The 23,641-nt window shown below is 44.6% G+C and overlaps 1 protein-coding gene across 2 annotated transcripts in view; it reads left to right on the top strand.

Annotated features, from left to right (window-relative positions):
• Positions 1-23,641, top strand: part of LOC135546013 (short transient receptor potential channel 3-like) — an 82,032-nt gene that overhangs the window by 32,415 nt on the left and 25,976 nt on the right. For both annotated transcript variants that reach the window (XM_064974068.1, XM_064974069.1), the window contains exons 6-8: positions 2,581-2,814; positions 13,152-13,416; positions 14,591-14,786. In XM_064974068.1, coding sequence (XP_064830140.1) covers positions 2,581-2,814; positions 13,152-13,416; positions 14,591-14,786 — 695 coding nt within the window. The remainder of the gene's footprint in view (positions 1-2,580; positions 2,815-13,151; positions 13,417-14,590; positions 14,787-23,641) is intronic.

The raw sequence follows: 23,641 nt of genomic DNA on the forward strand, positions 1-23,641 counted from the left end.
ATTGCATGGTTTGCTTTTTCCGGAACGTTTTTTTGAAATCGGACACAGCGGTTGCATTAAGGAGAGGTATATCTATAATTCCATGTGTATAACTTGTATTCTCATCTACATTTCTGATTTTTGGATATAAATATGAACTTTATCTAACAAAACATACATGTATTGTGTAACATGAAGTCCTATGTCATCTGATGAAGATCATCAAAGGTTAGTGATTAATTTTATCTCTATTTGTGTTTTTTGTGACGACTCTGTCTGGAAAAATGGCTTTGTTTATTCTGTGGCTTGGTGGTGACCTAACATAATCATTTGTGGTGCTTTCGCTGAAAAGCACATTTGAAATCAGACACTGGTGGGATTAACAACAAGATTACCTTTAAAACAGTATAAGATGTTTGAGGAATTTTAATTATGAGATTTCTGTTGTTTTGAATTTGGCGCCCTGCACTTTCACTGGCTGTTGTCATATCATCCGGTTAATGGGATTGCACGCCAAAGAGGTTTTAAACCTATATCATTGACTAACCCCTTCAAATAGGGTTAATAAAAACAGCTGCAACAACAGCAAACGCATAAGCAATACAACCAAGATTTTCTGATTTATTATCAAGAAGACTGTTTCAGAGAGGTGGTCGTTTTGGTCGTGCTCTTTTGCACACCAGTATTTCTACTTGCACATCACCATCTGCTCATCTATCACTCCAGTTTTAATTTGCTGAATTGTAATTACTTTGCTACTATGGCCTATTTATTGCCTTACCTCCTCACACCATTTGCGCACACTGTATATAGACTTTCTTTTTTTCAATTGTGTTATTGACTAGGTTTGTTTATTCCATGTGTAACTCTGTTGTTTTTTGTGTCGCATTACTTTGCTTTATCTTGGCCAGGTCACAGTTGTAAATGAGAACTTGTTCTCAACTAGCCTACCTGGTTAAATAAAGGTGATATTTAAAATAAAATAAAAACTTTTTGCTAACATCTCCAGCAAGCTGCACTAGCTTAGCCCACTCACACACCCTGCTCACCCTCGGATTTCTTCCCTATTAGCTACTGATGGTGATGCCCAAGGTCTATTTGAAACATCGGCATATACTGGCAGCATTTACCCGCCAGATTCAGAAGCTCGAAAATGCCATGAGAAAAAAAACTCCATTACAGTTTAGAAGAAACTAAACATAATTTAGCATGGTTTTTATTTGATTTATTTTGCAGTCAAAGATTATAGTTTCAGTATAGTTTCAGTTTTAAATGTTTTTTTGTTTTACATTTCTATCAAGGCACAAGGTGAGACCCAGATGCAGACACAGGAGGCAGATGGTTGGCGTCTTACAATGTTTATTAATCCAAAGGGGTAGGCAAGAGAATGATCGTGGACAGGCAAAAAGGTCCAAACCAGATCAGAGTCCAGGAGGTACAGAGTGGCAGACAGGCTCGTGGTCGAGGCAGGTGGGTACAAAGTTCAGAAACAGGCAAAGGTCAAAACTGGGAGGACTAGAAAAAGGAGAATGCAAAAAGCAGGGGAACGGTAAAAACGCTGCTTGACTTTAAACATAAAGACGAACTGGCACAGAGAGACAGGAAACACAGGGATAAATACCCTGGGGAAAATAAGTGACACCTGGAGGGGGTGGAGACAATCACAAGGACAGGTGAAACAGATCAGGGTGTGACAATTTCAGTTCACTATATTAACATTTTTGAAATTTAGTAGACATTCTCATCCAGAGTGATTTAGAGGAGCAATTAGGGTTAAGTGCCTTCCTCAAGGGCATCTCAACAGACTTTTCACCTATTCAGCTCAGGGATTAAAACCAGCGACCTTTTGGTTACTGGCGTAACTCTCTAAACTGCTAGGATTTTCCTTTTCAGCATATACTAAATTGTTTTTCCAAATGTAGTTTTTATTTTGGTTTTCTTTTCCTAAAATAACCTTGAGGCAGAGGCTGCCGAACTATCGTCAAAAATCAGACTAGGCACACTGCATAGTTTCAGATGGCTCTCTATCCCCACTCTTCGATCAAAACAGACACTGCATAGTTTCAGATGGCTCTCTATCCCCACTCTTCGATCAAAACAGACACTGCATAATTTCAGATGTCTCTATCCCCACTCTTCGATCAAAACAGAAATTTACATTTTTTTGTTGTGTTTGTACCAGGGCTTAGAGTTTTTAATCTGTAGTGTTTAAATAAATGCACAGTTAGATTCATTCAGTTGATTTAATAAACAAATTAAACAAATTAACCTATTTTCAGGCCCTCAATGTGGTTTCTTTAGGTAGACATTAGGTGATTACTGAATCAACACACTGCAGTCTCACTATTGCCAGTCATGTTAATTAGTGCACGACATTGCAAAACAATTCGCAATGGAAAACAAAAATGAGCATTCTTACTGGATATGTCCAGATAGTCCCTCTTCGTTTCAGATCTTTTTTTCAGTTACATACCTAATTAACACAACCCATTTCCTCTTGATGTTGTTTCCCCTGCAGACATTTTTCTCTCAGTTTCAGAAAATTTTAATCTGTTTGGTGCCTATTGAACACAACCCACAACTTTGTTGATTCCTCTGCAGGGATGATGTGGTCAGAATGTAAGGAGCTGTGGACCGAGGGGCCCAGGGAGTACATGCAGCAGCTGTGGAACGTTCTGGACTTCGGCATGCTTTCCATCTTCATTGCCGCTTTCACCGCTCGGTTCTTTGCCTTCCTCCAGGCCACCAGAGCCCAGCAGTACGTCAACGAAAAGATCCACACCACCGACCTTTCCCTAGTGACCCTACCCCCGGAGGTCAAATACTTTACCTACGGTGAGAGAAGAGCTACTGTATCGATGCACCCAATCAAATGTTATTTGTCACAGAAATAGTGACACGGGCAATACATACACAGTGAATAATATTAAGGAGTAAAAGTAGCATGGCTATATAGAGAGTACCAGTACCGAGTCGATGTGCAGGGGTACAAGGTAATTGAGGTTGCTATCAAATCAAATTTTATTGGTCACATACACGTGATTAGTAGATGTTATTGTCGGTAGTGAAGTGCTCGTCCTTCTATCTCCGACAGTGCAGTAATATCTAACAAGTAATATCTAACAAATTACACAACATATACCCAATACACACAAGTCTAAGTAGGAATGAATTAAGACTATATACATATGGACAAGTGATGTCAGAGCGGAACGGACTAAGATACAGAAAAATGTTTATACATATGAGATGAGTAATGCAAGATATGTAAACATTATTAAGTGAATGAGATACCGTAGAATAGTATAGAATACAGTATATACATATAAGATGAGTAATGCAAGATATGTAAACATTATTAAGTGAATGAGATACAGTAGAATAGTATAGAATACAGTATATACCTATGAGATGAGTAATGCTAGATATGTAAACATTTTTAAAGTGACTAGTCTTCCATTCCTTAAAGTGGCCAGTGATTCCTAGTCTGCCTATAGGCAGCAGCCTCTAATGTGCTGATGATGGCTGTTTAACAGTCTGATGGCCTTCAGATAGAAGCTGTTTTTCAGTCTCTCGGTCCCAGCTTTGATGCACCTGTACTGACCTCGCCTTGTGGATGATAGCGGGGTGAACAGGCAGTGGCTCAGGTGGTTGATGTCCTTGAGGATCTTTTTGGCCTTCCTGTGACATCGGGTGCTGTAGGTGTCCTGGAGGGCGGGTAGTTTTCCCAAGGTAAAGCGTTGGCCAGACCGCACCACCCTCTGGAGAGCCTTGCGATTGCGGGCGGCTGCAGTTGCCATACCAGGTGGTGGTACAGCCCGACAGGATGCTTTCAATTGTGCATCTATAACAATTTGTGAGGGTTTTCTCATTTCTTTAGCCTCCTGAGGTTGAAGAGGCTCTGTAGCGCCTTCTTCACCACACTGTCTGTGTGGGTGGTCCATTTCAGTTTGTTAGTGATGTGTACGCCAAGAAACCTGAAGCTTTCCACCTTCTCCACTGCGGTACCGTTGATGTAGATGGGGGATGCACCCTTTGCTGTTTCCTGACGTCCATGATCATCTCCTTTATTTTGTTGACGTTGAGTGAGAGGTTGATTTCCAGGCACCACACTCTCAGAGCCCTCACCTATTCACTGTAGACTTTCTTGTCATCGTTGGTAATCAAGCCTACTACTGTTGTGTCATCTGCAAACTTGATGATTGATTTGGAGGCGTGTATGACCATGCAGTCATGGGGGAACAGAGAGTACAGGAGGGGGCTGAGCACGCATCCTTGTGGGGCCCCATTGTTGATGATCAGCGGAGTGGAGGTGATGTTTCTGACCTTCACTACCTAGGGGCAGCTCGTCAGGAAGTCCAGGACCCAGTTGCACAGGGTGGGGTTCAGACCCAGGGGCTCAAGTTTAATGATGAGCTTGGAGGGTACTATGGTGTTGAATGCTGAGCTATAGTCAGTAAACAGTATTCTTACATAGATATTCTACTTGTCCAGATTGGACAGGGCAGTGTACAGAGTGATGGCGATTGACTTGTCTGTGGATCTATTGGGGTGGTAAGCAAATTGAAGTGGGTCTAGGGTGGCAGGTAAGGTAGAGGTGATATGATCCTTGACTAGTCTCTCAAAGCACTTCATGATGACAGAGGTGAGTGCTACAGGGCCATAGTTTTTAAGTTCAGTTACCTTTGCCTTCTTCGGTACAGGAACAATGGTGGCCATCTTGAGCATGTGGGGACAGCAGACTGGGATAGGGAGATATTGAATATGCCCGTAAACACACCAGCCAGCTGGTTAATGGTGGTTAATGGTTAACACGTTTAAATATTTTACTCAGGTTGGTCACGGAGAAGGAGAGCCCACAGTCCTTGGTAGCGGGCCACATCGGTGGCACTGTTTTTTCTTCAAATCGTGTGAAGAATGTGTTTAGCCTGTCCGGAAGCAAGATGTCAGTCTAGGCGACGTGGCTGGATTTCCTTTTGTAGTCCGTGATTGTCTGTAGTCCCTGCCACATACATCTCGTGTCTGAGCTGTTGAATTGTGACTCCACTTTGTCTCTATACTGACGTTTAGCTTGTTTGATTGCATTGCGGAGATAATAACTACACTGTTTATATTCTGGCATATTACCAGTCGCCTTGCCCTGGTTAAATGTGGTGTTGTGTGCTTTCAGTTTTGCTTGAATGCTACCATCTATCCAGGTTTTCTGGTTAGGGTAGGTTTTAATAGTCACAATGGGTACTACATCTCCTATAAACTCAGTCACCGTATCCATGTATGCGTCTAGATTATTTTCGCAAGCTACCCGGAACATATCCCAGTCCACGTGATCAAACCAATCCTGAAGCATGGATACCAATTGGTCAGACCAGCATTGAATAGTACGAAGCACGGGCACTTCCTGTTTGAGTTCCATCCTATAGGACGGGAGGAGCAAGATGGAGTCGTGGTCAGATTTGCTGAAAGGAGGGCGGGGAGGGCCTTGTAAGCATTCCGGAAGTTTGAATTGCAATGGTCGAGAGTCTTAGTAGCGCGAGTAGTACAGTCAATGTATTGATAGAACTTTGGCAGCCTAGACCTCAGATTTGCTTTGTTAAAATCCCCAGCTACTACAAATGCACCCTCAGGATATGTGGTTTCCAGTTTGCATAAAGTCCAGTGAAGTTCTTTGAGGGCTGTCAAGGTTTCGGCTTGAGGTGGGATTTAAACGCTGTGGCGATGATGGAGGAGAATTCTCTTGGGAGATAATGGTTGGCATTTAATTGTGAGGTATTCTAGGTCGGGTGAACAAAAGGACTTGAGCTCCTGTATGTTCCTAGAATTACACCATAAGTTGTTAATCATGAAACACACCCCTCCGCCCTTCTGCTTCCCGGAGAGATATTTATTCCTGTCTGCGCGATGTACTGAGAATCCTGCTGGCTTTACCGAATATCCCGAGAGAGCCATGTTTCTGTGAAAGAAAGTATGTTACAGGCCCTGATGTCTCTCTGGAAAGAAAGACTGAACATTAGCGAGTAATGTACTCGGAAGCAGTGGGTGGTGTGCGCGCCTCTATGTCAAACCAGCAGGCCACCTCGAGTGCCTCTCCTCCACCAGCGATGTTTTGGGTCGGCCTTTGGAATAAGTTTAATTTCTCTGGGAAGAGTGAACAAAGGATCTGCTCCAGGGAAGTTGTATTCCTAAGTCGTAATGCTGGTAGTTCTGATGAGTTACCGCCTCTCTAATATCCAATAGTTCTTCCCGGCTGTATGTAATGCCACAAAACATTTCCTGAGGTAATAATGTAAGTAATAGTACATAAAGAAACCAAATACTGCAAAGTGTTCTAAGAGTTCGTAGCGATGTTGCCATCTCCGTTGGGTCCATCCTCCAGTGTCTTCCAGTGCCATGTTCATATAGGTAGGGTTAAAGTGACTAAGCAAAAGTATAGAAAGCAGACAGTAGCAGTAGCGTGTGTGTGTGGCGTCAGTGTGTGTGTGTGTGTGTGTGTGTGTGTGTGTGTTGGGATGTCAGTGTGAGTGTGTGGGTGGAATCCAGTGTGTGTGCAAAGAGTGCAAGAGAGTTAGTGCAAAAAAGGGTAAATGCAGATAGTCCGGGTAGCCATTTGATGAGCTATTTAGCAGTCTTAAGGCTTGGGGGTAGAAGCTGTTCAGGGTCCTGTTGTTTCCAAACTTGGCAACAGTGTATGACTTGGGTGGCTGGAATCTTTATCCATTTTCTGGGCCTTCCTCTGACACCGCCTGGTGTAGAAGTCCTGGATGGTAGGGAGCTCGGCCCCAGGGATGTACTGGGCCGCACTCACTACTCTTTGTAGCGGCTTGTGGTCGGATGCCTTGCAGTTGCCATACCAAGCAGTGATGCAGCCAGTCAAGATGCTATCAATGGTACAGCTGTAGAACATTTTGATGATCTGAGTGCCCATGCCAAATATTTTCAGCCTCCTGAAAAGGGGGAAGTGGCACTGATGTGTCCAGTTCAGAACTGTGTGGGTGTGTATGGACCATGTTAATTCCTTATTGATGTGGACACAGAGTAACTTGAAGCTCTCGAACCTCTCCAATACAGCCCCGAACCGTTCCAATACAGCCCCCGAACCGTTCCAATACAGCCCCATCGATGTGGATGGGTGCATACTTGCCCCTCCATTTCCTGTAGTCCATGATCAGCTCCTTTATCTTGCCGTAGTTGAAATAGAGGTTGTTGTCCTGGCACCACACTGCCAGCTCACAGATTTACTCCCTATAGACTGCCTCATCGACATCGGTGATCACTCCTACCACCATCTTGTCATCGGCAAACTTGATGATGGTGTTGGAGCTGTGCGGGCCATGCAGTCGTGAGTGAACAAGGAGGAAGGGACAAAAGCATAAGGGGCCCCGTGTTAATGGTCAGCGTGTCGGATGTGTTGTTACCTACCCTGGGGGCGGCCGGTCCGGAAGTGCAGGATTGAGTTGCAGAGGGAGGCGTTCAGTCCCAGGGCCCTGAGCTTGGTGATGAACTTGGAGGGCACTATGATGTTGAATGCTGAGCTGTAGTGAATGAAATGAAAAATCCTTAATACACAGAAGCATCCAGGGTCAATGCCCTGCTCAAGGGCATGTTGACCGATCCAACCACCAGCCAAAAAAACGTAAACCCGAACTCTCCAAGACCCCCCCCCCATAGTTCCCCAATAGCTGTCCCTCAACCATTCGAGACCCCTCCCACAGGCCCTCCTGGGGAAGAAAATAAATAAATAAAAAATACATTTTATTCCATTCCCCACCCCCAATAACTCCTTAACTTGTTGACGGCATGGGTTCCCCTACAGGAACAACACCCCCCCATTCAACTCAAACGGTGGCGCAGGGAATGCAAAAATATTCCTAGAAATATTTAACCTCCACACATTAACAAGTCCAATAGCTCAAATGAAAGATAAACACCTTGTTCATCTACCCAGCGTGTCAGATTTTTAAAATGTTGTACGGCGAAAACATAGCACATATTTATGTTAAACCACCATAAAGACACAGACGATATGCAGCCATTTTGTCGAACAAAAGATGCAATCACAAACGCAGGATTAAAAGAAAAATCATTCACTAACCTTTTGAAAATCTTCATCAGATGACAGTAATATGACATGTTACACAGTACATTTATGTTATGTTCGATAATATGCATTTTATATCCATAAATCTCGGTTTACATTGACGCCATGTTCAGAAAATGCTCAAAAATGTCCGGAGAAATTATAGAAAGCTATGCCAGATAACAGAAATACTCATCATAAACTTTGACTAAAGATACATGTTCTACATATAGTTAGAAAGATACACTGGTTCTTAATGCAACCGCTGTGTCACATTTTTTTTTACGTTTCGGAATTAGTTTACTATGCAATAATCTGAGACGGCGCTCAGACGTAACAATATTTCTCCGCAATGTTAGAGTCAACAGAAATACAAAATTACAACATAAATATTCCCTTACCTTTGATGGTCTTCGATCAGAATGTAGTGGAAGGAGTCATACTTACCCAATACATCGTTTTGTTTCATAATGTCAAATTCTAGTGTCCATGTAGTAGCATATGCTACCACTTTCAGCTTTTTTGCCCAAAAAATGACTTCTGGTCCAGAATAATTGCGCATCAAAACTTCCAAATTACATATTATAGGTCGACGAAACTGGTCAAACTAAGTGCAGAATCAAGCTTCAGGATGTTATAAACGTACAAAACGAATGGCATTCCAACCGGACAATCCTAGTTCATCTGGGGCTGGCTGGAACAAAAGGAAGCTCTTTGTCCAAAGCGCGCCTCACGCACATGAAAATCCTCGCGGCACCCACAGTTTTTCACCTCATTGGTTCAAAGTTCACAGCATTTGTACCATTAAACGCTCTGCTGAATGAGGACATCTAGTGGAAGACATAGGAAGTGTTTCCAGATCCATAACTGGTTGGGAAGGGAAGGGGCGATGACGTCAAAGTTGCCCCAACTTTCAGGATTCCAAAACTAGTTTGCAAGATTGCCTGCCCTGTGAGTTCTGTTATACTCACAGACATAATTCAAACGGTTTTAGAAGCTTCAGAGTGTTTTCTATCCAATAATAATTATAATATGCATATATTAGCAATTTAGGACAGATTTTTATGCAGTTCACTATGGGCACGCAATTCATCCAAAGGGGAAATACTGCCCTCTATCTCTAACCGCACCAACAATACAATACAATGTGATTGTTGGATTTTTGTTTTAGATTCCGTCTCTCACAGTTGAAGTGTACCTATGATAAAAATGACAGACCTCTACATGCTTTGTAAGTAGGAAAACCTGCAAAATCGGCAGTGTATCAAATACTTGTTCTCCCCACTGTATATAAAATAACTTAACTGGCTGATGCAGGTTTGATACCCGTGCCGACCGCCACCGAGAGACCCATGAGGTGGCTTTTGGTTTTAATTTAGAATCCTGCAGTAATCTATATGTAATTATTAGCGGAGAGTCACGTCATATTTTTCGATACACTGTAGGCCTACCCTAGGCGACATGAGTCTCACTAGTGTTTAGTAATGTGCTGTTAAAAGTGATGTAGGTCTTATTTATTTAATGAGCGTATTGAAGTTCGAAGCAATAGGATTTGAAGCAAAAGCCTACAACTATTTTAGCACTGTTTTGCGCTGTTCTGAGACAAGCATGGGGAATGGGCTTGATAAATCAATCACATTTTATTTTCATTTAATCTCAGTTTGGATATTGGTTAGACTGGAATTAGAAAATTAGGGTGCAGAAATGTTATGCTCTTTGTGTAACCTTTTTTTAACTAGGCATGTCAGTTGAGAACAAATTATTATTTACAAGGACAGTTTACTCCTTCCTCCCTGGCAGGGAATTGAACCCTGGTGTCCCACGTGTCCTCCCTGCACGACACAGGGATTCTTTAGCTAAATAGCCCAGTGCTATATTGCCAACAGTCACGTTGTAGAGTGCCATATTTTCCGTTCCATCCTAACGAAAACACAGGGTTTTTAGTTTTTCTTGGAATAGAAAGACCATAATATTAATCAAATGAATTAAGAAAGTAGCAGTCAAAAGTTTGGACACACCTACTCATTGCAGGATTTTTCTTTATTTTTACTATTTTCTACATTGTAGAATAATAGTAAAGACATCACAACTATGAAATAACACATATGGAATTGAACCCCGGTCTCCCGCATTCATTTGTACAGCCATTATTGAAGTTACTTGAGGTCACGAGAAAGTCTGGACATGGCCTGCAATCGCCAATTGTGTGGAATTAAAGCACTTTCCCATGTTTACTATAGTATGTATTGTAGGCTATGTCTACTTGTCAGGCTGCACAATAGCCTAATAAACAGATGCAGGTGGTTTCGCGCCGCTCTGAGACAAGCATAGGGACTGGTCTTGATAAATCAATGAGATTATTATCTCCATTTGGGTATTGGTTACACTACAATTAGGGTGTGGAAATGTTATTATATTAATTTAGAATCCTCCAATCCTCTTATGCTGTAGCCTAATCACGACCATCACGTTGTATAGCACCATATTTTCATTTTTCTCGGAATAGAAACACCATAATGTTATTCAAATTATTTTAGACAAATTTCTTAAAATCAATCCATGCACCATGTTATTACAAAAAAGGTTTTAAATTCTCTGGTAATGCCAATATAGACGACTATCAAATGCTTCTCAAAGATGCCCACTAGTTGTCAAACTAGCACTAACTTGCATTAACAGAAAAAATGTCTGGCAATTAAATAACGTGCCACAGAATGCCACAGCAGCCAACAAGGTGTGCTGCAGTATGATGCAACTTTTAAAGGAGGAACCACTGTACGGTCACTATGAAGACAACGCAGTCGATGCACTTATTAATGAAGCCGGTGACTGATGTAACTGATTTCCCAAAGGAAGGGAGAGGGAGGGCCTTGTATGCGTTACTGAGTGTGGAGTAAAGGTTATTTAGAGTTGTGTCGCCTCGATTTGCATAGGTGACATGCTGGTAAGAATCTGGTAAAACAGATTTTGTTGAGTGTGGTGTTAGTGCCAGCATTGGTTTGTGGTGATAGACCGCTACAAAAACATATAGATGGGAACTCTTGTAAAATAGTATGGTCTGCAGCTTATCATGAGTGATTCTAACTTGGGCAAAAGAACAACTCTAGACTTCCTAAACATTAGAGATCGCGCACCAGCTGTTGTTATCAAAGAGACACTCTCGCCTCACCCGAGTCTGATCTTTCTAAACATTAGAGATCGCGCACCAGCTGTTGTTATCAAAGAGACACACCGCTGCCCCTCTCGCCTCGCTCGGGTCTGATCTTTCTAAACATTAGAGATCGCGCACCAGCTGTTGTTATCAAAGAGACACACCGCTGCCTCGCTCGGGTCTGATCTTTCTAAACATTAGAGATCGCATCAGCTGTTGTTATCAAAGAGACACACCGCTGCCCCTCTCGCCTCACCCGAGTCTGATCTGATCTTGACGATGCATAGAAAGAACAGAGTTGGATGTCCTCGTTCAGCCACCACTCCGAGAAACATAGGATATTACAGTTTTTTCAGGTCCCGTTGATAGGATTGTCTCAAACGGAGCTTACCCAGTTTCTTCTCCAGTGACTGCACGTTCGCCAACAAAGTAGAGGGCAATGATGGTCTACTTACATTTACATTTAAGTCATTTAGCAGACGCTCTTATCCAGAGCGACTTACAAATTGGTGAATTCACCTTCTGACATCCAGTGGAACAGCCACTTTACAATAGTGCATCTAAATCATTAAGGGGGGGTGAGAAGGATTACTTATCCTATCCTAGGTAGTCCTTGAAGAGGTGGGGTTTCAGGTGTCTCCGGAAGGTGGTGATTGACTCCGCTGTCCTGGCGTCGTGAGGGAGTTTGTTCCACCATTGGGGGGCCAGAGCAGCGAACAGTTTTGACTGGGCTGAGCGGGAACTGTACTTCCTCAGTGGTAGGGAGGCGAGCAGGCCAGAGGTGGATGAACGCAGTGCAAAAACATATTGCTTGCCAACGTAGTCAAGACACCACCTCGCTTGCCTCTCTTTCGCTGCTGCCTTCTCTTTCGAGTCCCAGGGATCAGGGCCGGGTCCGGGGTAAGCAGAATGTCCAAAAATCATCATCTAATCGAGGTTAATGATCACTGTTCTGATGTCCACAAGTTTTTCGGTCATATGAAATGATGGCAAGAAACATTATGTACAAAAAGAAATATAAGATCAGCAACAACCAAATTATTTTTAATGCAGACTTCGCCAGGAGCAGCTATCCACTGCAGCGCCATCTTCTTAAACATGTGATAAGGGGTGGCAGGGTAGCCTAGTGGTTAGAGCGTTGGACTAGTTACCGGAAGGTTGCATGTTCAAATCCCCGAGCTGATAAGGTACGAATCTGTCGTACTGCCCCTGAACAGGTTAACCCACTGTTCCTAGGCCGTCATTGAAAATAAGAATTTGTTCTGACTTGCCTAGTAAAATAAATAAATAAAAAATAAGATACAGTTGAGACAAGTAGGCATCTTGCACACATCTATAAATACCACCACAAATGTCAATACAGATGTTTCCTGATCACTTGCCCTGCAAGATGTGTAACAGTGTTAGCAATGATTATGCTTAAGGGCAGGCACACTAATCTCAAGAATCACTAGATTCTTACCGCAGGTTAAGCTCTAATTGTCTAATCATACAGAATGACTTTAAGGTCAACATTATCCACCTTGTACACTGCACGCAGAAGGGAGACAAATGATCATTAGGTATATCATTAGAACATGCAAAAGGGCAAACATTTAAAATCACAACACAACACCTGTTTTTAATTTGACATTGAGAGCGTAAGTGGCCTTTGCAAATCATGGCAGCACCTTATTTTATATTCCTGTTTCATTTAGTTTTAGCTGACGTTTACTGAGAAATTGTATGTATTGGTGCTTGTGTTGATGAATCCTAAAGGAACAAAATACTACTTTTAGGAGAATTATCATACAATTACTATTTGCTCTATTATTTCAAAACCCACAAAGACATGTTTTACAGTGGGACTGTAAAACAAAGTGTAACCCAACCATTGTGCAGAACTGTCATATAGCGCAATGCATTAAACACATTGTTCATGTTGCTGTTGCCCATTCCTCCACGTAGCAAGGGACAAGTGGCTGCCGTCGGACCCCCAGCTGATCTCAGAAGGGCTGTACGCCATCGCTGTGGTGCTGAGCTTCACACGCATCGCTTACATTCTGCCGGCTAATGAGAGCTTTGGACCACTCCAGATCTCCCTGGGCCGCACGGTCAAAGACATCTTCAAGTTCATGGTCCTATTCATCATGGTCTTCCTGGCGTTCATGATCGGCATGTTCATCCTCTATTCTTACTACTTGGGTGCCAAGGTCAACCCGGCCTTCACCACGTGAGTGCTATAGCAGACATATAGAGGACACTTGTGTATAGAGAGCACTTATTGGAATAGACATATGGTGAGACACTTATGGGAACAGACTTATAGGGACTCACCACATTTGAGAACATTAATTGATGGTCACTCAGGCAGGTCTGGAGTCAGTGACAGGAACAGTTACTCCGTAATGGACTGACAGTCAGTAGGGAGGCTTTGTACACATTCAACATTACTGTTTTGTCCCCAAAGCCCCTAAAATGAATACACTCCTAAAACATAAGACTTGAGAATACGATTGGTACACATTTATAAAGTAATACTGCTTGGGACCTATCTACATTAAAAAAAACTCCAACAAATGAGTTCTCCATTCATGTAGGGAGCTCTTTTCTTCCTCTATTGAGCCCATTCATGCAGTGCTAGCTCATTCAGTCTATCGACTCAGTCATTGTAGTGCAGAATGAAGTTGAAAATGGCCAAACTTGGACTCCCTTTCGAAGAGTTCTTCAAAACTGAATTGGAAAAGGCACCACCGAGCTTGTGGCAGCTCAGCAAAAATAACTGATTTCACACTGGAGTGGATTACCGCCAAGGTTACTGTTTCCAAGCTGAGGCTGAGAAAATGAAATCCTTCCTATTGTTATGGTTATTATTTTCCTCTATTGTTCTAGTGTCCATATTGCATTTCATTAGTCAAGCTGCCTTGGCATAAATGGAACACACACACACACACACTTACAACTGCAGCACATACACACATCTAACATTGCCAAGAGTCACAATGGTCATTTATGCTCTTACCAAGGACACCTGTGGAATTCATAAAATACAGCAACATCACCTGAAATAAAAAATATATATAATTTCATGGCAACAATTCTCACGTTATAAATGTTTCTCGAAAGGGACTTTGGCAACCAGAATACTATACACAGGATGATATATTTGATTATTAAGCAAGACATGCCAATATATTTGGTTCATTCCCCACGCACTTATAAGTTAGGCTACACATGAGGTGACATCACTTATTTACATTTATTTGCACTTTATCGCCTGTCACTTTGGGCAACAGCCAAATGTAGTTTGTGATTTCGTTAGGGCACAACAACAATCTAGAAACCCCCCTCTGATCAGCCTGTCCTATCGCTTTCTTGTCCCCTTCCTTCCTTCCTTGTCACCATAGGGTGGAGGAGAGCTTCAAGACTCTGTTCTGGTCTATATTTGGACTGTCCGAGGTGTCCTCTGTGGTGCTCAAGTACAACCACAAGTTCATCGAGAACATCGGCTATGTGCTCTATGGAATCTACAACGTGACCATGGTGGTGGTGTTGCTCAACATGCTGATCGCCATGATCAACAGCTCCTATCAAGAAATCGAGGTGAGTGACTGGTGTTGTGAAGTTGCCCCGAGATACTGATTTTGGGTAAATAAGAGAAATTCCCCACTAATCATTAAGGTTAGGATTGGGGAAGGGAAGCAGATCCTAGATCTGTACGTAGGGGGAAACTTCACCGCAGAGGTAAGTCAGTGGCATCTGTAGACCCACCATGTCATCTGATTATATTTATATGTATACTAGTTTATTTTTGTGTAATCATTTTGTATGCAGGGCATTCAGAAAGTATTAGCTTTCTCAAAATGTTACGTTACAGCCTTATTCTAAAATGAAAAAAATAATCTCATGAAGTTACACACAATAACCCATAATGGCAAAGCAAAAACAGTTTTTTAGAACTTTTTGCAAATGTGTAAAAAAAATGGAAATATCACATTTACGTAAGTGTTCAGACACTTTATTCAGTACCTTGTTGAAGCACCTTTGGCAGTGATTACAGCCTTAACTTTCTTGGATATGACGCTACAAGCTTGGCACACCTGTATTTGGGGAGTTTCTTCATTCTTCTCTGCAGATCCTCTCAAGATCTGTCAGGTTGGATGGGGAGCGTTGCTGCACAGCTATTTTCAGGTCTCTCCAGAGATGTTTGATTGGGTTCAAGAAAGGACTCAGGCTGGGCCATTCAAGGACATTCAGAGACTTGTCCCGAAGCCACTCTTCCATTGTCTTGGCTGTGTGCTTATAGTCGTTGTCCTGTTGGAAGGTGAACCTTCGCCCCAGTCTGAGGTCCTGAGAGCTCTGGAGCAGGTTTTCATCAAGTATCTCTGTACTTTGCTCCGTTCATCTTTCCCTCGATCCTGACTAGTCTCCCAGTCCCTGCCACTGAAAAACATCCCCACAGCATGATGCTGCCACCACCATGCTTCACCGTAGGGACGGTATTGCCAGGTGATGAGCGGTGCCTGGTTTCCTCCAGACGTGGCGCTTAGCATTCTGTTCAAAGAGTTCAACCTTGGGTTCATCAGACCAGAGAATTGTGTTTCTCGTGGTATGATAGTCCTTTAGACAACATAAGCAACAAGTTAGATAGGGTAGCGGCCGCATCTACACTTCGGTCCGCAGGTAGTATAACTTTTTATAACTTTTCATTACATTTCGTTATAGTACAACGGTTTGATTTGTCTAATCTTAGCAATTTCTTCTTAGCCAGCTACATAGCCGTCCTTGTATCAACGACAATTGCATAATTATCGTATTTCGTCGTCCTAACGTATCTGCCCAGCAGCTAGCTAAGCAGCTAAGCAGCTAGCTAACATCCACTGTCCACTAGCACTGTAGTAATTATTACACTCAACTGAACGACTCGATTAGCGTAGTGTCAGCTAGCTACATAGTTGTCTTCGTATCCAAGATAATTGTGCAGTTTAGAGTGTGTAGACTTAGAGTGATTATCTTAATTTACCGAGGTTAGCTAGCCAGCTATTTGTCGTCCTTAACGTAGGAAATGCTGCTAGCTAGCTAGCCAACAGCTAGCCAACCTCTACCGAATTGAACTCCAACTACCCGGTCAACATTCCGCGTCGTTCCACAGGTAGTATCACATTTTCATTTCACTTCATTACAGTACAACGGTTTGATTTGTTTGATCGTAGCTAGCCAGCTACATAGCCGTCTTTGTATCTAAGACAATTGTGTAGTCTAGAGCGATTCTCTAGGTTAGCTTTCTAGGTTAGCTGGCCAGCTATTGTCGTTCTTCTACTGTTTGAATAGCAGCACCGTAGTAACTATTACAGTACAACGGTTTGTTTTGTTTGATCGTAGCTAGCTAGATACATAGCCGTCTTTGTATCTAAGACAATTGTGTAGCCTAGAGCGATTTTCTAGGTTAGCCAGCCAGCTATTGTCGTTCTTTTAAGTAACGGAACGCAATCAACCTTGCTAGCTAGCCAGCTAGCCCCCGAATAGCAGCACTGTAGAAACTATTACACTCGACGGAACGACTTGATTAGTGTAGTGTCAACATTGCAGCCACTACCAGCTAGCCTACTCCAGCAGTACTGTTTCATTTCAATCATTTTAGTCAATAAGATTCTTGCTACGTAAGCTTAACTTTCTGAACATTCGAGACGTGTAGTCCACTTGTCATTCCAATCTCCTTTGCATTAGCGTAGCCTCTTCTGTACCCTGTTAACTATGTGTCTATCTATCCCTGTTCTCTCCTCTCTGCACAGACCATACAAACGCTCCACACCGCGTGGCCGCGGCCACCCTAATCTGGTGGTCCCAGCGCGCACGACCCACGTGGAGTTCCTGGTCTCCGGTAGCCTCTGGAACTGCCGATCTGCGGCCAACAAGGCAGAGTTCATCTCAGCCTATGCCTCCCTCCAGTCCCTCGACTTCCTGGCACTGACGGAAACATGGATCACCACAGATAACACTGCTACTCCTACTGCTCTCTCTTCGTCCACCCACGTGTTCTCGCACACCCCGAGAGCTTCTGGTCAGCGGGGTGGTGGCACCGGGATCCTCATCTCTCCCAAGTGGTCATTCTCTCTCTCTCCCCTTACCCATCTATCTATCGCCTCCTTTGAATTCCATGCTGTCACAGTTACCAGCCCTTTCAAGCTTAACATTCTTATCATTTATCGCCCTCCAGGTTCCCTCGGAGAGTTCATCAATGAGCTTGATGCCTTGATAAGCTCCTTTCCTGAGGACGGCTCACCTCTCACAGTCCTGGGCGACTTTAACCTCCCCACGTCTACCTTTGACTCATTCCTCTCTGCCTCCTTCTTTCCACTCCTCTCCTCTTTTGACCTCACCCTCTCACCTTCCCCCTACTCACAAGGCAGGCAATACGCTCGACCTCATCTTTACTAGATGCTGTTCTTCCACTAACCTCACTGCAACTCCCCTCCAAGTCTCCGACCACTACCTTGTATCCTTTTCCCTCTCGCTCTCATCCAACACTTCCCACACTGCCCCTACTCGGATGGTATCGCGCCGTCCCAACCTTCGCTCTCTCTCCCCCGCTACTCTTTCCTCTTCCATCCTTTCATCTCTTCCCTCTGCTCATACCTTCTCCAACCTTTCTCCTGACTCTGCCTCCTCAACCCTCCTCTCTTCCCTTTCTGCATCCTTTGACTCTCTATGTCCCCTATCCTCCAGGCCGGCTCGGTCCTCCCCTCCCGCTCCGTGGCTCGATGACTCATTGCGAGCTCACAGAACAGAGCTCCGGGCAGCCGAGCGGAAATGGAGGAAAACCCGCCTCCCTGCGGACCTGGCATCCTTTCACTCCCTCCTCTCTACATTTTCCTCCTCTGTCTCTGCTGCTAAAGCCACTTTCTACCACTCTAAATTCCAAGCATCTGCCTCTAACCCTAGGAAGCTCTTTGCCACCTTCTCCTCCCTTCTGAATCCTCCTCCCCTCCCCCCCCTCCTCCCTCTCTGCAGATGACTTCGTCAACCATTTTGAAAAGAAGGTCGACGACATCCGATCCTCGTTTGCTAAGTCAAACGACACCGCTGGTTCTGCTCACACTGCCCTACCCTGTGCTCTGACCTCTTTCTCCCCTCTCTCTCCAGATGAAATCTCGCTTCTTGTGACGGCCGGCCGCCCAACAACCTGCCCGCTCGACCCTATCCCCTCCTCTCTCCTCCAGACCATTTCCGGGGACCTTCTCCCTTACCTCACCTCGCTCATCAACTCATCCCTGACCGCTGGCTACGTCCCTTCCGTCTTCAAGAGAGCGAGAGTTGCACCCCTTCTGAAGAAACCTACACTCGATCCCTCCGATGTCAACAACTACAGACCAGTATCCCTTCTTTCTTTTCTCTCCAAAACTCTTGAACGTGCCGTCCTTGGCCAGCTCTCCCTCTATCTCTCTCAGAATGACCTTCTTGATCCAAATCAGTCAGGTTTCAAGACTAGTCATTCAACTGAGACTGCTCTTCTCTGCATCACGGAGGCGCTCCGCACTGCTAAAGCTAACTCTCTCTCCTCTGCTCTCATCCTTCTAGACCTATCGGCTGCCTTCGATACTGTGAACCATCAGATCCTCCTCTCCACCCTCTCCGAGTTGGGCATCTCCGGCGCGGCCCACGCTTGGATTGCGTCCTACCTGACAGGTCGCTCCTACCAGGTGGCGTGGCGAGAATCTGTCTCCTCGCCACGCGCTCTCACCACTGGTGTCCCCCAGGGCTCTGTTCTAGGCCCTCTCCTATTCTCGCTATACACCAAGTCACTTGGCTCTGTCATAACCTCACATGGTCTCTCCTATCATTGCTATGCAGACGACACACAATTAATCTTCTCCTTTCCCCCTTCTGATGACCAGGTGGCGAATCGCATCTCTGCATGTCTGGCAGACATATCAGTGTGGATGACGGATCACCACCTCAAGCTGAACCTCGGCAAGACGGAGCTGCTCTTCCTCCCGGGGAAGGACTGCCCGTTCCATGATCTCGCCATCACGGTTGACAACTCCATTGTGTCCTCCTCCCAGAGCGCTAAGAACCTTGGCGTGATCCTGGACAACACCCTGTCGTTCTCAACCAACATCATGGCGGTGGCCCGTTCCTGTAGGTTCATGCTCTACAACATCCGCAGAGTACGACCCTGCCTCACCCAGGAAGCGGCGCAGGTCCTAATCCAGGCACTTGTCATCTCCCGTCTGGATTACTGCAACTCGCTGTTGGCTGGGCTCCCTGCCTGTGCCATTAAACCCCTACAACTCATCCAGAACGCCGCAGCCCGTCTGGTGTTCAACCTTCCCAAGTTCTCTCACGTCACCCCGCTCCTCCGCTCTCTCCACTGGCTTCCAGTTGAAGCTCGCATCCGCTACAAGACCATGGTGCTTGCCTACGGAGCTGTGAGGGGAACGGCACCGCAGTACCTCCAGGCTCTGATCAGGCCCTACACCCAAGCAAGGGCACTGCGTTCATCCTCCTCTGGCCTGCTCGCCTCCCTACCATTGAGGAAGTACAGTTCCCGCTCAGCCCAGTCAAAACTGTTCGCTGCTCTGGCCCCCAATGGTGGAACAAACTCCCTCACGACGCCAGGACAGCGGAGTCAATCACCACCTTCCGGAGACACCTGAAACCCCACCACTTCAACGAATACCTAGGATAGGATAAGTAATCCTTCTCACCCCCCCCCCCCCCCCCCTTAATGACTTAGATGCACTATTGTAAGTGGCTGTTCCACTGGATGTCAGAAGGTGAATTCACCAATTTGTAAGTCGCTCTGGATAAGAGCGTCTGCTAAATGACTTAAATGTTAAATGTAGATGTCTTATCCAAAACACAAGCGGGCTTCATGTGCCTTTTATTGAGGAGTGACTTTCATCTGGCCACTCTACCATAAATGACTGATTGGTGGAGAGCTGCAGAGGTGGTTGTCCTTCTGGAAGTTTCTCCAATCTTCACAGGGGAACTCTGTACCTCTGTCAGAGTGACCATTGGGATCTTGGTCACCTCCCTTACCAAGGCCCTTCTCCCCCAAGTGGTCAGTTTGGTCGGGTGGCCAGCTCTAGGAAGAATCTTGGTGGTTCCAAACTTCCTCCATTTAAGAATGATGGAGGCCACAGTGTTGCAGAATGTTTTTAGTACCCTTCCCCAGATTTGTGCCTTGACATAATCCTGTCTCGGGAGCTCTGGACAAATCCTTCGACCTCATGGCTTGGTTTTTGCTCTGACATGCACTATCAACTGTGGAACCTTATATAGACAGGTGTGTGCCTTTCCACATCATGTCCAATCAATTGAATTTACCACTGGTGGACTCCGATCAAGTTGTAGAAACATCTCAAGGATGATCAATGGAAAGAGGATGCACCTGAGCTGAATTCTGAGTCTCATAGCAAGGGTCTGAATATTTATGTAAATAAGGTATATATGGTTTTTTAAATTTAATACATTTGCAAACATTTATAAAAACCTGTTTTCGATTTATCATCATGGGGCATTGTGTGTAGATTGATGGAACATTTTAATTTAATCCATACTTTTCAGAATAGACTGAATATACACCACATGACCAAAAGTATGTGTACACCTGCTCCTCAAACATCTCATTCCAAAATCATGGGCATTAATATGGAGTTGGATCCCCTTTGCTGCTATAACAGCCTCCACTTTTCTGGTAAGGCTTTCCACTAGATGTTGGAACATTGCTTCGGGGACTTGCTTCCATTCAACCACAAGAGCATTAGTGAGGTCGAGCACTGACGTTGGGCGATTAGGCCTGCCTTGCAGTCAGCGTTCCAATTCATCTCAAAGGTGCTCGATGAGATTGAGGTTAGGGCTCTGTGCAGGCCAGTCATGTTCTTCCACACCGATCTCGACAAACCATTTCTGTATGGACCTCACTATGTGCACAGGGGTATTGTCATGCGGAAACAGGAAAGGGCCTTCCCCCAAACTGTTGCCACAAAGTTGGGAGCACAGAATCCTCTAGAATGTCATTGTATGCTGTAGCATTAAGATTTCCCTTCACTGGAAGTAAGGGGCCTAATTTGAACCATGAAAACAGCCCCAGACTATTATTCCTCCTCCACCAAACATTACAGTTGGCACTATGCATTTGGGCAGGTAGAGTTCTCCTGGCACCCGCCAAACCCAGATTCGTCTGTGGGACTGCCAGATGGTGAAGCGTGATTCATCGCTCCAGAGAACACATTTCCACTGCTCCAGAGTCCAATGGCTGCGAGCTTTACACCACTCCAGCCGACACTTGGATTTGCACATGGTGATCTTGTGTGGTTGCTCGGCCATGGAAAACCATTTCATGAAGCTCCCGACAAACAGCTGACTTTGCTTCCAGAGGCAGTTTTGAACTCAGTGGTGAGCACTACGCGCTTGAGCACTCAACGCTCCCATTCTGTGAGCTTGTGTGGTCTACCAATTTGCGGCCGAGCTGTTGTTGCTCCTAGACCTTTCCACTTCACAAAAACAGCACTTACAGTTGACCGGGGCAGAAATGTGACAAACTGACTTGTTTGAAAGGTGGCATCCTATGACAGTGCCACGTTGAAAGTCACTGAGCTCGTCAGTAAGGCCGACGTTTGTCTTCGGAGAATGCATGGCTCTGTTATTTATTTTATACACCTGTCAGGTGCTGCTGAAATAGACGAATCCATGAATTTGAATGGGTGTCCACATACTTTTTTGTGTGTATATGTGTATATATGTGCAAAGGGAAAAGGTAAGATGAGCTGTTTGTATTTGGCTATGAAAGTGCACTGTTTGCGTGTGATCAGGGGTGTATTCATTCCACTTATTCTGTTGAAAAACATTTCTTAAACGGAAGTGAACGGAATGACACGGGGAAAAACATACCTGAATAGAAACTCTCGTTTGCAACTGTTGGACTAATGATTACCCCCTAGATAAGTTAGATGCAGGCAAGAGTGTGCAAGGTGGAATTTAATGTGTCACTGTCTGTCCATGTGTTACTGTCTGTCATCTCAACCTGTGTGCGCCTATTTTGTAAACTTTCATTCAAAGGCTAGTTTGTAGCAACCTCATGATGGGTATAGCAAAACATTTGAGTTAATGGAGTATAGAAATAAAGCCATGCTCATAAAAAAATAGCATCCTCCATTATTTATATATACACTGCTCAAAAAAATAAAGGGAACTGTAACGGTTGTCTTCTGGTGAAAGAGAGGCAGACAAAAGAGGCAGACCAAAATGCAGCGTGGTTATTTTTGTACATCTTTAATAAAGATGAATACCACAATCTACAAAACAAGAACCGTGAAAAAACCAAACCAGTCCTATCTGGTGCCACAAACACAAAGACAGGAACAATCACCCACAAAACCCAACACAAAACAGGCTAGCTAAATATGGTTCCCAATCAGAGACAATGACTAACACCTGCCTCTGATTGAGAACCATATCAGGCCAAACATAGAAATAGACAAACCAGACACACAACATAGAATGCCCACCCAGCTCACGTCCTGACCAACACTAAAACAAGGAAAACACACAAGAATGATGGTCAGAACGTGACAGGAACACTAAAATAACACATCCTAGATCTGAATGAATGAAATATTCCTTTTAAATACTTTTTTCTTTACATAGTTGAATGTGCTGACAACAAAATCACACAGAAAATATCAATGGAAATCAAATTTATCAACCCATGGAGGTCTGGATTTGGAGTGACACTCAAAATTAAAGTGGAAAACCACACTACAGGCTGATCCAACTTTGATGTAATGTCCTTAAAACAAGTCAACATGAGGCTCAGCAGTGTGTGTGGCCTCCACGTGCCTGTATGACCTCCCTACAACACGTGAGCATGCTCCTGATGTGGTGGCTGGACTAAAGCATCCGCCAACTTCTGGACAGTCTGTGGTGCAACATGGCGGTGGTGGATGGAGCGAGACATGATGTCCCAGATGTGCTCAATTGGATTCAGGTCTGGGGAACGGGCGGGCCAGTCCATAGCATCAATGCCTTCCTCTTGCAGGAACTGCTGACACACTCCAGCCACATAATGTCTAGCATTGTCTTGCATTCGGAGGAACCCAGGGCCAACCGCACCAGTATATGGTCTCACAAGGGGTCTGAGGATCTCATCTCGGTACCTAATGGCAGTCAGGCTACCACATGGAGGGCTGTGTGACCCCCCAAAGAAATGCCACCCCACACCATGACTGACCCACCGCCAAACCGGTCATGCTGGAGGATGTTGCAGGCAGCAGAACGTTCTCCACGCGTCTCCAGACTGTCACGTCTGTCACGTGCTCAGTGTGAACCTGCTTTCATCTGTGAAGTGCACAGGGCGCCAGTGGCAAATTTGCCAATCTTGGTGTTCTCTGGCAAATGCCAAACGTCCTGCGCGGTGTTGGGCTGTAAGCACAACCCCCACTTGTGGACGTTGG

Source organism: Oncorhynchus masou, chromosome 9 (assembly GCF_036934945.1).
Source record: "Oncorhynchus masou masou isolate Uvic2021 chromosome 9, UVic_Omas_1.1, whole genome shotgun sequence".
Lineage (NCBI taxonomy): Eukaryota > Metazoa > Chordata > Actinopteri > Salmoniformes > Salmonidae > Oncorhynchus > Oncorhynchus masou.